The sequence below is a fragment of the Juglans microcarpa x Juglans regia genome, chromosome 3S (assembly GCF_004785595.1).
Source record: "Juglans microcarpa x Juglans regia isolate MS1-56 chromosome 3S, Jm3101_v1.0, whole genome shotgun sequence".
Lineage (NCBI taxonomy): Eukaryota > Viridiplantae > Streptophyta > Magnoliopsida > Fagales > Juglandaceae > Juglans > Juglans microcarpa x Juglans regia.
In genome coordinates, this window is record NC_054599.1 from 8,160,124 (window position 1) to 8,174,019 (window position 13,896).

General features: G+C 37.5%; 1 protein-coding gene across 2 annotated transcripts; it reads right to left on the minus strand.

The window, feature by feature from the left end:
* Positions 1-367: 367 nt before the first annotated feature.
* Positions 368-12,815, minus strand: LOC121257691 (ubiquitin-conjugating enzyme E2 variant 1B-like). 2 transcript variants are annotated; one of them, XM_041158848.1, is made up of 6 exons: positions 12,577-12,769; positions 9,539-9,678; positions 8,026-8,151; positions 7,822-7,947; position 5,685; positions 368-615 (listed from the first exon to the last, which is right to left on the minus strand). In XM_041158848.1, the coding sequence occupies exons 1-6, from the start codon at positions 12,602-12,604 to the stop codon at positions 557-559; spliced, it is 480 nt and encodes a 159-aa protein (XP_041014782.1). In that variant the 5' UTR covers positions 12,605-12,769; the 3' UTR covers positions 368-556. The 2 variants fall into 2 exon arrangements, with proteins under 2 accessions (XP_041014782.1, XP_041014781.1); XM_041158847.1 differs by lacking the exon at position 5,685 and having other exon boundaries at positions 12,577-12,815.
* Between the last annotated feature and the right edge of the window lie 1,081 nt (positions 12,816-13,896).

Below are 13,896 nucleotides of genomic sequence, written 5' to 3' on the forward strand. Positions count from 1 at the left end.
CGTGCGTGATTGTGAATCATCTTGTTTCATGTCAATCCACTACCAACTAATGAAGTGACTTGTTTTGTTTTGTTTTGTTTGTTTGGTGTTGTTTTGTTTGTTTGTTTGGCGTGTTTAGATTGAAGATCTTTTTAAAACATTTCAAAAATACATGATAATTTTTATTTTATCTTGTGGATCAATGTCACCACCTTTTATCTTTTACTAAAATGGTGATCTTATTGTTGCCTTTTCTAGCCAAAAGAACAAAAATTATTGTAATTTAGGATGCACAATGTACGGAAACCGCCATAGATCAAGCCCAGAGAGAGATATATATATCTAAATATGATCAAAATTCAAGGTTCGAGCGTAGCAAATTCCAAACTTACACCATAAAAATACATCATCATAGAGAAAAGGGAGTACTGACAATCTCTCAAACTGCTCCAAAGGTTCCATATTAGAGTGGTCCTTAATTACAATTTCCAATACACTGGACTATGAAATATGGATAGGAATCATCCAATGCATATGTTTATTGACATTATCATTTTCATTCATCTCTCACCTGACTTTACATAATACAGCATCTCAGCACTAGCCCCTTTTGATCCATCCTTCCCTCTTCATTGCCTGAAGAATACATCCACACATTAACTTCCTACTTCTATATATAAAACATTTATCAACGAGAAATAAAAGTTAACTAATTATATAATTAAATCAATATAAACATGGCTTCTACTTTGGAAAGCCATCCGAACTAATCAATTATGGGGAGGTTGCTCATGCTTGACCCCAGTAGTTTACTACTTTGAAAAGCAACATGCTTCAGTTACCCTTAATGAGCGAAAGTCGCTCAGACCCACATACGATTCCGCCGTCTAATTTATGCAGGTGGCATACCGTACCATATTGTGCTTAACGCTCACAAAAGCTGTGGCCTTCTGCTATGTTACACCTTCACCTATATGTGCAACGGTTGGTCCCCCCCGGAACTGATAATCTCCATTTGACTTGAAAGTTGTCTTTTTCTTATTTTATCAAAACCTCAAAATCATTTCATATAAATGCTCTTTTAATGGTAAGAGCAAAACAAAGTACAATAAGCAAATTCTCCAGCAAAATTATCTACAACATAGACAAGAAATTCCTGCCTTCTGATTCTTACATCATCCCTACAAAGGGAAGCTCAAGAGCATTTTGGAAAGTGCATGTAAATACCAACTGCATCCTTTTTAGCAAAGAAATTTGCTATGCTGTTCACTTCTCTTAAAACATGTGTGATCTTCAAATTCAGCCTGGAAACTGCAATAGGACTATCATCCCATAGATTAAGAACCTCCCAGTGAGTTCAAAAAAGACATGTGAGTCCCCAGGATTCCTCATTGCCATCAAAAAAGAAAAAGAAAAACGCAAGGCATCCAGGACAGCCATGACTTCGGGAATTAGTACCATGGCTATAATGAGTTGAAACGTAGCCAACAAAACCCCAACCTCTACCCCCAAAATAACAGGGTTTCCCTAGGCAACTTCCATCCACATTAGATTTAACCAATCCTAGCAAGGGTCTCTGCCACTTAAAAATCTGAACTTGAGGTTGTCTGCAATAAATTTGAGAAATACCAAGATGATGAATTTTAGACAGGTCACTGCCAAACTTCTTAACCTCTGGCACCTTGGTAATTATCTCAATGACAATGCATTTAATCTGAGCAATCAATCCAACTAAAGTACCAAAATTAGCCTCCCTTCTTGCTGAGTAATGCCTTAGCCATAACTTCCACCTAATAAGCCAACCACTACTCAAAACAGAGAGCTAGCTTTGCCTTGTTTTTTTTTATAAGAAATTTATTAAACCACGTAATTAGACATAGTCCAAGTAAACAGGAAATATACAAGAGAAAAACACCTAATTACAAACTAAAGCTGAAAACAGCACAGAAGTCATTTAGACTAGACCCATCCATTACAATAATCGAAGCCCAAAGCAACAATCTATGAAAAAAGAAGTCTTTAATCCCTCCCACCAAGCGTTCTCTACTTTCGAAACAACATTCCTCTCATTCCAAATACACCACATAAGACAGAGGTACCATCTTCCAAACGACTGCAATTTGACGATTGCCTTGAATCCCTCTCCAACGGGCCAAAAGATTCACCACCCTCTTGGGCATCACCCAAGCAATGCCCAGCTTAGCAAAAACCTCATACCACAAAGCCTTCGACACATCACAATGGAGAAGAAGGTGATCCGCCGATTCACCACACATTTTGCACATGAAACACCAACCCATTGCAATGATACCACGCTTTCTCAACTTATCGATAGTAAGGATTTTGCCATGAGAAGCCAACCAACCGAAGAAAGCCACCTTGAGAGGCACTTTGCATCTTCAAATATTTTTCCAAGGAAAAAAATCAGTAGAAGAATGAGACGCCATGACCTTGTACAAAGATCTAACCGAGAATTTCTTATTACTGGGCTGGTTCCAAAGTAATCAATCAACCCCTCCCGATTTTATGTTAAGAGCATAAAGCAAGCTATAAAAATCAGTGATGTCCCACCTCCCAATCCTGGACATCTCTAATAAAGCTTACTGACACTGAGTGAGACCAGAAATATTATCCATATAATCAGGCCATGGAAGCATCTTTGTTTGAGGCAATTCTATAGACGGAAGGGAAAGTATTCTTCAAGGCCTCATCCCCACATCAAAAGTCATGCCAAAATCTGATCCGGTTACCCCTACCCACCTCAAATCTGAAATTTCTGGAGAACTCCCCCCAACCATTACGAATGAATTTCCACACTCCCACAACATATGCCCCTCTTCGTTTGAGCACCAACCTCCCCAAATACTCCCATATTTGGCATCAATAACTTTCCTCCAAAGAGCATCCCCTTCTTGATGGTACCGCCACAACCATTTCCCCAAGAGTTCCTTGTTGAAAGTTTTCAGCTTTCTAATCCCCAAACCTCCCAAAGATAAAGGAGTGCAAATCTTGTCCCACTTAAGCAAGTGTAATTTCTTCTCATCCTCCAAACCACCCCATAAGAAAGCACGAAAGATCCTTTCCATTCAATTAGCCACTCCTTCAGGCAAAGGAAATAAAGAAAGGAAGTAGCTTGGGATATTAGATAAAGTACTCTTGATTAAAGTGATTCTTCCCGCTTTGGACAAATAGATCATTTTCCAACCAGCCAATCTACATTCTTCTCTATAATCCCGTCCCAAATTGCCTTAGAGTTATAAGGAGCCTCCAAAGGAAGACCAAGATACTTCAGAGGCAAAGTGGAGACCTTGCAACCCAAAATATCAGCCAAATCCCCTAAATTATTGACCAAATCTACGGGGACAATTTCAGACTTTGACAAGTTCACCTTAAGCCGGATACCACTTCAAAACATAACAAGAGTGCCCGTAATGAACAAATGTGATCAGAATTTGACTCACAAAGGATCAAAGTGTCATTCGCCATGAATATTGCTCCATAAGGAGCTTTTCATAAAAATGAAAAATGTGATCCTTAATATCCTGACGATCCATAAGGACACTACCTTTCGAGGGAAGCACCTCAATGGCATTATTCCTTCGTTGAGAAGCACCTCAACTACACAAGCTAGCAACCTCATCCCAAAGAAATCTTCTATCACTATCAACATTGGGCCCATACACACCAGCAAAACACCACCCGAAACCATCATCCACATTCTTAAAAGAGCAAGCTACAAGAAATTCCCCAACATACTCTTCTACCAGATTTACTACTCTCCTATCCCACATCAAAATAATACTTCCCAAAGCCCCCTACTAAGCGAGAATAACACATCCCACATAAGAACAGCCCCACAAACTTCTTCTAATATTTCTGTCAGTGAACTTCAGTTTGGTTTCCTGCAAACAAATGACATCCACTTTCCATTCCCGAATCAAATTTCTTACGCGAAGACGCTTACACGGGTCATTCAACCCCCGAACATTCCAAGAAAGAATCTTCGGCTCTGTATCACTGCTTTTGCCCTGTCTTTATGCTTTCCTCTACTAGCAATACCTTCCCTTACATCATAATTGATAGAACATGCCAATCTCTTAAGATCCCTTTCTTTTTTTGAGGATCTAGCCAAAAAAGGTTGTCCTGCCTCGATAGCAGTAAGAAGAGCTTTAAATTGTTCTTTGAAGCCCTCACATGAAATCCCTACATAGTCACGAATTTCATCCACCTTCTGTAATACCCAATTTGAATGCAAAGCAGCCCAAGAGAGAGGCGGGGGTAGTGAGCAAATAGGACTAGGCTCGTCACCCATATCACCCAGATCATCAAAAGTAGAATCCACCTATGTCCCCCTACATACCAGCGGCAAATCATGCTCTTCAATAGACCCATCAGCCGAAAACACCATGTTATCTTCATCCGACAGTGTAGAGAACCCTTGAAGGAACCTCCTCGACGTTCAATAGAGGAGATTACTTCTCATTTTCAACGACAACGACCTCATCTAGCCCATTTGAAGCTGAGAGGAACAACTATGGGCAACCAGAGGGTAAAGAATGGCCATCTTCGACATGTGTATCAGAAAGGGCCTTAGATCGCATGACTTTAGAGGTTTCTGCAGCCTTTCCAACGTTATTTTCCCTACTCGAGATAGAAATCTGTACTGACTTACTAGTCGGAGGGTCGCCGGCAACCAAAGACCTATTCTATGACGACGAAATGGTGACCAAAGCGACCGCTAGCGGTGACTGAGTGTTGTTGATGCTCGTACCAGCTGAAGAGGCCCTGGATAGAGTTTGGCCAACCACGCAAGGGAAGTGGGCCTCAAGATAGAACATCTAACACCTTTATTCAGGCCCAGCCTGTTACCACGTCCAGCTGCTTCCTGGGCCCACGTCCATTTGTTGAGGAAGAGCTCAAGTTACATGGGCCGATCAACCCACTGCCTAAGCCCATAACCAATTTTAGGCCCGAGTCAATTTTGGTCATCTGACCACTTATCTTCTCCAAAATGCTTGATAACTCAACTTTAGTAGTCCACAGCAGCATCCCTTCGACTTCTCCCACGCCAGAATACTCACAGAATGCGAACCGCCACCCCTGCATGCCTTCATGTGATGACACTTGTCCACATTCGAAGAGAGTTGCAAACCATTTTGAATTGCTCCAACAATCATCTTCCCCTTCCTCAGAACATCACCCTCCACACCGTTTGAGCAACTGTCAACTAGAGGTCATGCCAATTTCTTCATAATCAACACGTAAGAGGCACCATTAGGAAGGATGCCCCTCCCCGCAGACGAAAATCCTCTGAACCCCTCCCTACGTTGTTCCTAAACAATATCGGTGTGAGCATATTATGCTCTTTTTTCATAAACCAAAATAGAGACATTGATTCCAGCCACCAAGCGGATGTTAAACACAAAGTCCCCCCAACCTCTGCGGTTCAAGCCTTCGGGGACAACCAAGGAGCCCTCTTTCTACCGTTCCCATACTCATCCAATTGCAAGAAACGGCCCCTTGGATTAGCAAGACGTTGAATGATAATAACTTTCTTTTCCTCCCGCACCTTTCTGAGGAAACGATCACGCCACGGGTGCGCCAAGCACTCCTCCATCACCTTTGCCACCCATGTCGCTGACGACACACTGAAAAAAAGGCACTTGACCACCTTCTTCTTCTCTTTGTAATACGAATATTACCACCCTCATTTGAGAAGACGAAAGTCTTCGATTCGACCTTCAAACACCTAGAGCTTGACATCGAACCCACCTCTCAAAAAAGAAAACAAAAAGAGGAAACTAACAAGAAGAAAGAGTTCTGGTTAGGTATAACGAAAGAAGGAGAAATGATTCCGGCGTAAAGAGCCGAAAATCTGTAGAGGGAGAAAAGAACGGGATTAATTCCAGCAAAAAGTGCTGGAATTAGACATAATTGATTGACAAAGAGAGTCAGCATCCTATGTTCACCATCCCTTAGAACTAGCTTTGACTTGTTAAACCATAAACTCATCACGTCATACCATGACTGTCCCTCCAAACATCTTTGCCCAAGCCACAATGAAAAATATTTCCAGATCTTGGCAGCTAACTCACTTAAACTCAGCATATGATCCAGGAGTCTCAACATCAGGACATAGACAGCAATCACATTTTAAGCTAGGAAAAATGACAGCTTTAATGTTAGCATCAAAAGGAAGGCCATTATTGAAACATCTCCACATAATCACTGATATCCTTGCAAGTACATAGCACCTGCTGACCATGAGATCTGATCAAACAACAGGTTGATTTTATCCAAAAACAACCATCTCTGGCTGCCTTCCAAATGAGAACATCAGTTCCAGACCTTAGGTAATAGGAACGAGAACATATCTGAGTAGTAAGAACAACTCCCAACATTGAAATTAACCTGGCCCCATTCCCACCAGATGAGAATAACTTCCAACAGGAACTTGGGTTCTGAAATCTCCTTATCTTTTTGAGCTAATAAACCTAGCACAGACCAATCATCATGCCAAAAATTAATATTCCTTCCTTATCCAGGTAGAGCCTTAATGGAAGAACAGACTCCATAAGCTTCAATCTTTTCTCGATACCAAGAGAAGAAGCAGCAAAGAAGGTCCATAAGAACGGACTGTTACAGACACTAGGAAGATACTTTACAGATATGTTACCACAGCAGCAGAGCACTACAAAACACACGGTCTAGCCTTGCCCAAATCCAATGTCCCCAGTCTTGATTTTTAACATCAAGAGGATTTAGAGCCTTCAAAGGTAACTCAATCAATCCACAAGATTAAACACAGCTGTTAAAGTCCCCCCCTCCCTCCCCCAAAGCAACCAGGGAAGTCCATGAATTTGCAGTTCACATAATTCCTTCCATAGCTCCCTTCTGTTGAAATAACCACAACTAGCATAAACAAAAGACAAAACAAAACAATAGTAATGGATTGAGAAGAGGGCTTAATCAAATCAAGCTTAACCTTTACATTCCATAGAATCCAAATCTTCCCATACTCCTCCTTTTCATTAGAAAACCAATGGTGGTAACATCACTCTGTTTCCAATTCAAGAAGCCTTATTGCCACAAACAAATGGTTCTAGCAGTACTACTACTTTCAATCTATGAAAACCATCCAAACTTCTAAGTTGTCCAGCAGATATCAAATTTCCAATGCCCTTGCATTCTAGATCATGAAATTAGGAACTTGAAAGGAGCCTAGCACAGTTGCACAGCAAGTTTTCTTTCACAAGTTTGATGCAAGTTGTACCTCCCAGCCGCCTTAGCTACTCATAATAAAAACTAAGGCCCTATACGGAAGTTCATGCCTGTTATCCAGACAATAACTATCAAAAAGTGATCCATCTGTCGAATGGCACTTCTATATCCCTAGGTGTGTGTCTGCGCTTTCCCCTATTAGAGAAGGACGATGCTTGGAACTATCAAGCAAAACATGATCTACATAATAAGACATCATTGGGCACAGAGATGCATAAAATAATTATAATACTTTTGTAAGCAGGTGGCGATCCAAACAGGCTCCAATGACACACTGGAGACACATGTTAATCTAACCAGTTTAATGCAACTTCAAATTAAATTTAGTACATTATTATCTCTTTTTACACTTTCTCAGTAAGTCCACCAGAGTACCACAACTCAATAATGGTTGGTAACTTTAGCAACCAATTAGGATGGCTCACCCCTCTTCAGCAATAAAACCTAAAGCAAATCAAACCCCCTCCCCCTATTTTCTTGCCAAATTTCTCATGAGATTGTTATAGATGAAAGACGAGAAGATAAGCCAGCATTCATAAATCAAATGTAAAATGGACATACCTTCAGGGGCTGAGTTAGCTTCCGGTTTTGGGGAGATGCCATCTCTTTCTTCAGTTGAGTCAATATATCCTCCATTGAATATTCCCTTTGCCAATTAGAAAGCATTGGAAATAAACTAGGTTCAACCTGGTAATTTGACCATTGATAAGCTTCTCTTCAATCATACGACAGTATAAATAGCCTTAAAAGAGTCATATAACCTACCACTCCAGTTTCTTGATTGATGCAAGTCATATTTATCCGGGTTTGGAACCTAACTGAAGGTGGGTTATCTGGATAATCCTTCCCGCAGAACAGTTTCAACTGGTAGATTCTCCCTTCATGAACAGTCTGAAAGCAGCATGATCAACAAAACATCAATTATTGCTACTTAAGTTATAAGGGTGAAAGTTAGACATTTGCAATGTTGATCAGTGAATATCAGGTCATAAATTCAAAGTGAAGGAAATTGAATGTGAAATCCGAACCACTCTTCAGTTCTAGGTGAACCCCCTCACAACCATATTGTAATTAACAATACTAGTGTGTTTGGACACGTGTGAAAATTACATTCTAGAACCATCTCAAGATGAATGTAACATGCAAGGATACCATCCAAAATTAAAATAACTGACAGGACACCTAGGCTGGATTAGAAATGGAAGTTTCAAACTAAGTGGATATTTCAAATAGATTTCCAATGTTGATGCTTTTGCACCATATTGCCTCTTTCTCCATTCTTTATCCTAAATACACATCTATTTTCCCGAGATTAGACATTTTTAGTACTTAAATTGGGAGAAAGAAAAAAGATCAAAAAAGGCTAATGTCAATAAATTCAAGTCGAGTCAAAAGATAAATGGATATTGTATTATAATGGAGCAAATAGCAAGAAGGTCAATTGATCTTCAGATAGAAAGATAAAATTTGCATGGGTTGGTCAAAATTTTTTACCACAATGAATGGTAATTTTATATGACCAACACAATAAATTAAGAGCATATCAAAGTTGTGAACCTAACTATCAATATGTATCACGGAAGTTAGTAGCCATTGCTTCAAAACAATTGACTTTTACAGTTTATCAGCCATTAATACATAAATGTGTCATTCATGATTGCTACAAATTACAGATAGTGACTACATATAACAGTGAGAAGTCAACTAAGCAGAAAGTTCCACAACAGAAAGCTGAAAGCAAGGAAGTTGAGCTCAGATAGAAAAAACCATCCCAGTGTTGTCAAGCTGCAAAAGAGAGATCTTAACGATTCACAATGACATTCATTTCTTTAACTTTTCACTTCTATAAGAGTTATGAACCTAAGATTCCCAGCAACCAAACCTTATTACTTGACCATGTGCATAACTGCTGTTAAAATACAATCTGTACAACCTATTTGATTGGCAGCATGATTATAAGTATACTCAATATTAAAGCATATCTGTAAAGATAATTCAGCCATTAAAAGTGCCAGAGTTTTACATTCGTCTAAAGCACTACAGAACCACCGTTTTACAGTATAAGATTCAAAATGTTAATAGTTACTAGTTAAATTCAACTAGATTGTCATCAGTGACTAGAAAAATCAAAGTAATTCCAAAAATAACTGAAAAAGGAAGGCAGGCCTCACACACCAGTTCATATACTTTTTCTGATATGTCATACACCTATTAATATACGAAAACTACATAGAGACAATGGTAAGAAAATAGAAGAGAAGAGAACCAAGAAACCAACATTGGGCGGACCAATAATAGTCCCTGTCCATGACTGCATGTATATATCATCAGCATCATCCATTCCGTAGCTAACAGTTCCATCCCCGATTCCTTTTTCACCTCTCTCAAGCTCTTCCAGTAATCTGAAATTCCTAGGAACTGCAATGACCACAAATTTCAATCACATAATTAAAAACCCAACCATGCTTATATCCTGAAATGCCAACACTAGATTTGCCAATGAGATAGCTATACTGTTTTATGAATATTGTGAAATTACACATTAATTTCAGTTCTCAAAAGGAAAATTAAAGAAAAGAACTGTGGCAACCACATACAGGTCCATTTATTTAGATACAATACTACTTTCAAACATTTGGAGACACCCAAACCCCACCCTCTCTTCCAGGCATAACCCATGCTAACCCAACATTACAAAAGAAACCATTCCATGGGGCCCTGGGAGGACAGATGATAGATTACAAAGGACTTGGAAGCTCAATATGAGATTTGTGCAGTAAGATAACATCATGGAAATAAAGGCACATGGCCACATTCAGAAGAGGTTGGCAATTTGAGCAATTCAAAGAAAGTATAGACAATGTGTATGATGGAGTTTCTGTAGAAATGTTAAGTGGACAGTTTGAGCAGTTGGGAGAAAGTGTAGGCAACGTGGATGATCGAAGGTTTGTGAGTTAGTGCATGCAGGAGGTGGCAAGTGACAGGGTGGTGCAGAAGTAATCCAACAGAGAGGTTGTAAAATGTTTCCTTTGTTTTGGTTTTCTCCCAAACGAAGTGGGGTTGTCAATGTACTTTCTACTATATTTCATGTGTTAAAATCCACACCATCTCTCAAGAAATACCAGAATCTTTTAGCTCCCAAAGTTGGCAAAAACTGAAGAGAATTTATCTATTCACAAGCATTCTTACTTCAAAGAGAATGGAGAGGAATAGATTCCCTTGATACTAGTGTCTCCATTATCAGCCATGGTGATCTTGCCAATATTGATCGCTATCATGACGTTAGCACATTAAGTTAGTTACAAGAGGCCATGTATTACCTTTTTAGCAATTAAGGGTGGGATGAGATCCATAGATTCAAATCTTAGAAGGCCTAAACTAAGCCACCAAATGCCATCTCCTTACTCTCCTTCCACCTTGTCTCTCTAAAGAGTATGAAAAATTCTGATCATCAACCCATAGTTCTGCTATGAATGTAAGATTAAGGTTGTGTTTGGATGTTGAAGTGAGTTGAGTTGAGATGATAAAATATTGTTAGAATATTATTTTTTAATATTATTATTATTTTGGGATTTGAAAAAGTTGAATTGTTTATTATATTTTGTATTGAGATTTGAAAAAGTTGTAATGATGAGTTGAGATGAGTTGAAATGAGTTATAGTTCCAAACGAAGCCTAAATGCAGGAACCAAACCCATAGTGAGTTGTTTGGAGCCGAGTTAACCAGAGAGTGCCAAAATAACACAGTTAACAAAATGTGTGATCTGGATTCAAGCTCAAAGATATAGACAAGTCTATGGTCCATTATATATTTGCATAGCAAGTCGACTCGAACAATCACTTTCGTTAACCCACTCTGGGAATTTTTCTTATCCTCAGGACACATATTAGAAATAGAGTTTATTGAAAGTAAATAAAAGAAAACGCATACCGATCACAATGTTAAAGTCCAGGCTGTCTAGCAAGGACATGCCCAATTTGTATCAATAACTTAGGCAACACAACTATTAACTCAAGACAGAAGATGAAGACATAAAAGCATATTGATAACGCTAAATGCAATATCAAATTTTGAAGAAGAAGGAAGAGAGAGGGGAAGGGGGAGTAGTACATACATCCCCAGTGGGACTCAAATTTCTTCAGCTTTTCATTTTTTTTAAAAAGTATCTATAATTTAATCCATTAAACCTAACTGTGTTAATTCCAACCCAAACTAATCGGTTGGAATTCACCTATCTAAATTTTCATAATAAACATATTAGTTTAATTTAGTGCAATAAAAATATTTGTATCAACATCAAAATCCATTATCATTACCATTCAGAAGCAAAAATAAAAAATAAAAATTATTAAAGCACGGGAGATCTAATGTATAAAGATTTTAACTAGCATAGCAAACACATCAAATGGTCATCACCATAAAGGTGTATACAAGTAAAACCAACCCGTAATAGACAAGTTTATCCTAAAGACAAAGTGGATGAGGCATTCATGATGAAAAATCGTTGCAAGCATATCTGTATTCAATTCCACATTATTGCTCGGTACTTCACAGAAGCATTCTGTTCTTTCAGTACATGTTAGGCTCCATTGTGCAGAACTCAGAGAAAAAGAACTAAACATTGTTTTCCGTAGATGTGATCATCAAAAAATTTGATACGATTTTCATTACCGATCACAGCTTCCACACTTTTCTTATTGTACGGTTTTTTCCTTTCACTTGATCAGTGCTTCTCCCACTTTTATAGGTGGACACAGTCGAACCAATCACCACATATTGAGAAGGTCCTTAATAGTATATAATACAAGAAACACAATCAAAACTTCAGCACTAACAATTCCTCATCAATTTCTATTAACTACCTCCCCCCCCCCCCCAAAAAAAAAAATCTCTCTTAAGAAAACAAAGAGTTTCAATACACGGTACTCATATATCATACAAGGCCTACGGCGAGTTGTAATTACGACACCAAAGTGGGTTCTTATTCCAGTTTACCTACCGAAAGGGTTAAGACGCTATACTATACTCCGCCAGGACTCAACAAACCATCAAATCTTCAAACCCAAATTACCGGGGGGGGGGGGGGGGGGGGGGGGGGGGGGGGGGGGAAATGAAACCCCATATTTCCGAAAAAGACCAATAGAAACCAAACCAAAACCCTCATGTAACAGCCACGGCAACAAAGAAGAGAATGCCAATAAAAATCCAACCAAAAAAACTAGCACAAAAAGATATTAAAAAATCGAAAGGATGCCCAATTCAGATGGAACAAACCATTAAAGAAAAAAAAACTAATGAATAAGAATCAAAGCTCACCGACAACCCTGGATCCCTCAGAGCCCATTTGACCAAGCTAGGGTTTATGAATCGTGGAGTGAGAGAAACAGAGAGGTTCTAGAGAGAGAGAAAAAGGAGGAGATTGAAGACTAATTATGATGAAGATGGGAAGTGCAAGGCGCAGTGTTTGCCCAACTACTGTTCTCACGAGCTGCAAAAGATTAGACACCCAAATTGGGAAAAAAAAATTATAATAATAATAAAAAAAATTCTATTTATCGTAATACAGCATACACGCTAACACTGGAGGGATAATAAAAACCTGTAAACCGGATTAACCGGTGGATTTGGTTCGGCATTGGATTTATTTCGATTCGATATTGATTTTAGTTTTTTTTTTAAAATGGATTAAAATCAATTCAATTTTAATTTTTCTTTTTCTAATATCGAACGAAATCTGACCGAACCAATTCATATATATATATATATATATATATATATTTTAATTTTTTATATTGTATAAAATATTTTTTATATAATTTTTTATATTATATAATAAATTATATATAAAATAATTTTGTATTATATGATAAATTATTAATTAATATAATATTAAATTTTAAAATCATATAATACTATATTGTATTGTATTAATAGTTATACTAATACTATTTCAGTATATATTATAATATAGTAATATATCACTATATTATATATTATAATATATCTCTATAATTTATGATACAAGTATAATATATTACAATATACTATAATATATTATCACTATATTATTATAAATTATAATATACTATATTATATATACTATATAATATATCGAAAAAAGAAATCGAACCGGTAAAATCAAAAGTACCAGTTTATGAATGTAACTGGTATGGTATTAGTTCTCTAAAATAAACCGAATCAGACCAATTACACCCCTCGCTAACAGAAAAATAAAATGAAAAATTTCTTTGTATGCACATTTTATTTAAATGCCTAAACATTATGTTACAATGTTTATTTTTAAATAATACTATTTGGCTATTTGGAATTTACTATTTAGATAGCCTCTTGACGTTGCATCACATGGTGCTATGTGGTTTATTGAAAAAATTAAAAATACAAACACTAAAAGGGTAGAGGAAATTTAAAGTTATATTTTTCTACTTTTTATATTTTTGGATGCCTTTTTGGTTTGAATATAATTTTTTGTTTTATTTTGGCCATCTGAACAATAAGTTTCAGATGACCCAGTTTTATTTTAATGAGAAAAATCAAATAAAGTTATTGTTTTAATTGTAATGTTATATACAATTTTAGAGTATACAAATCATTTAATTTCTTAAAAAAATGACGTCT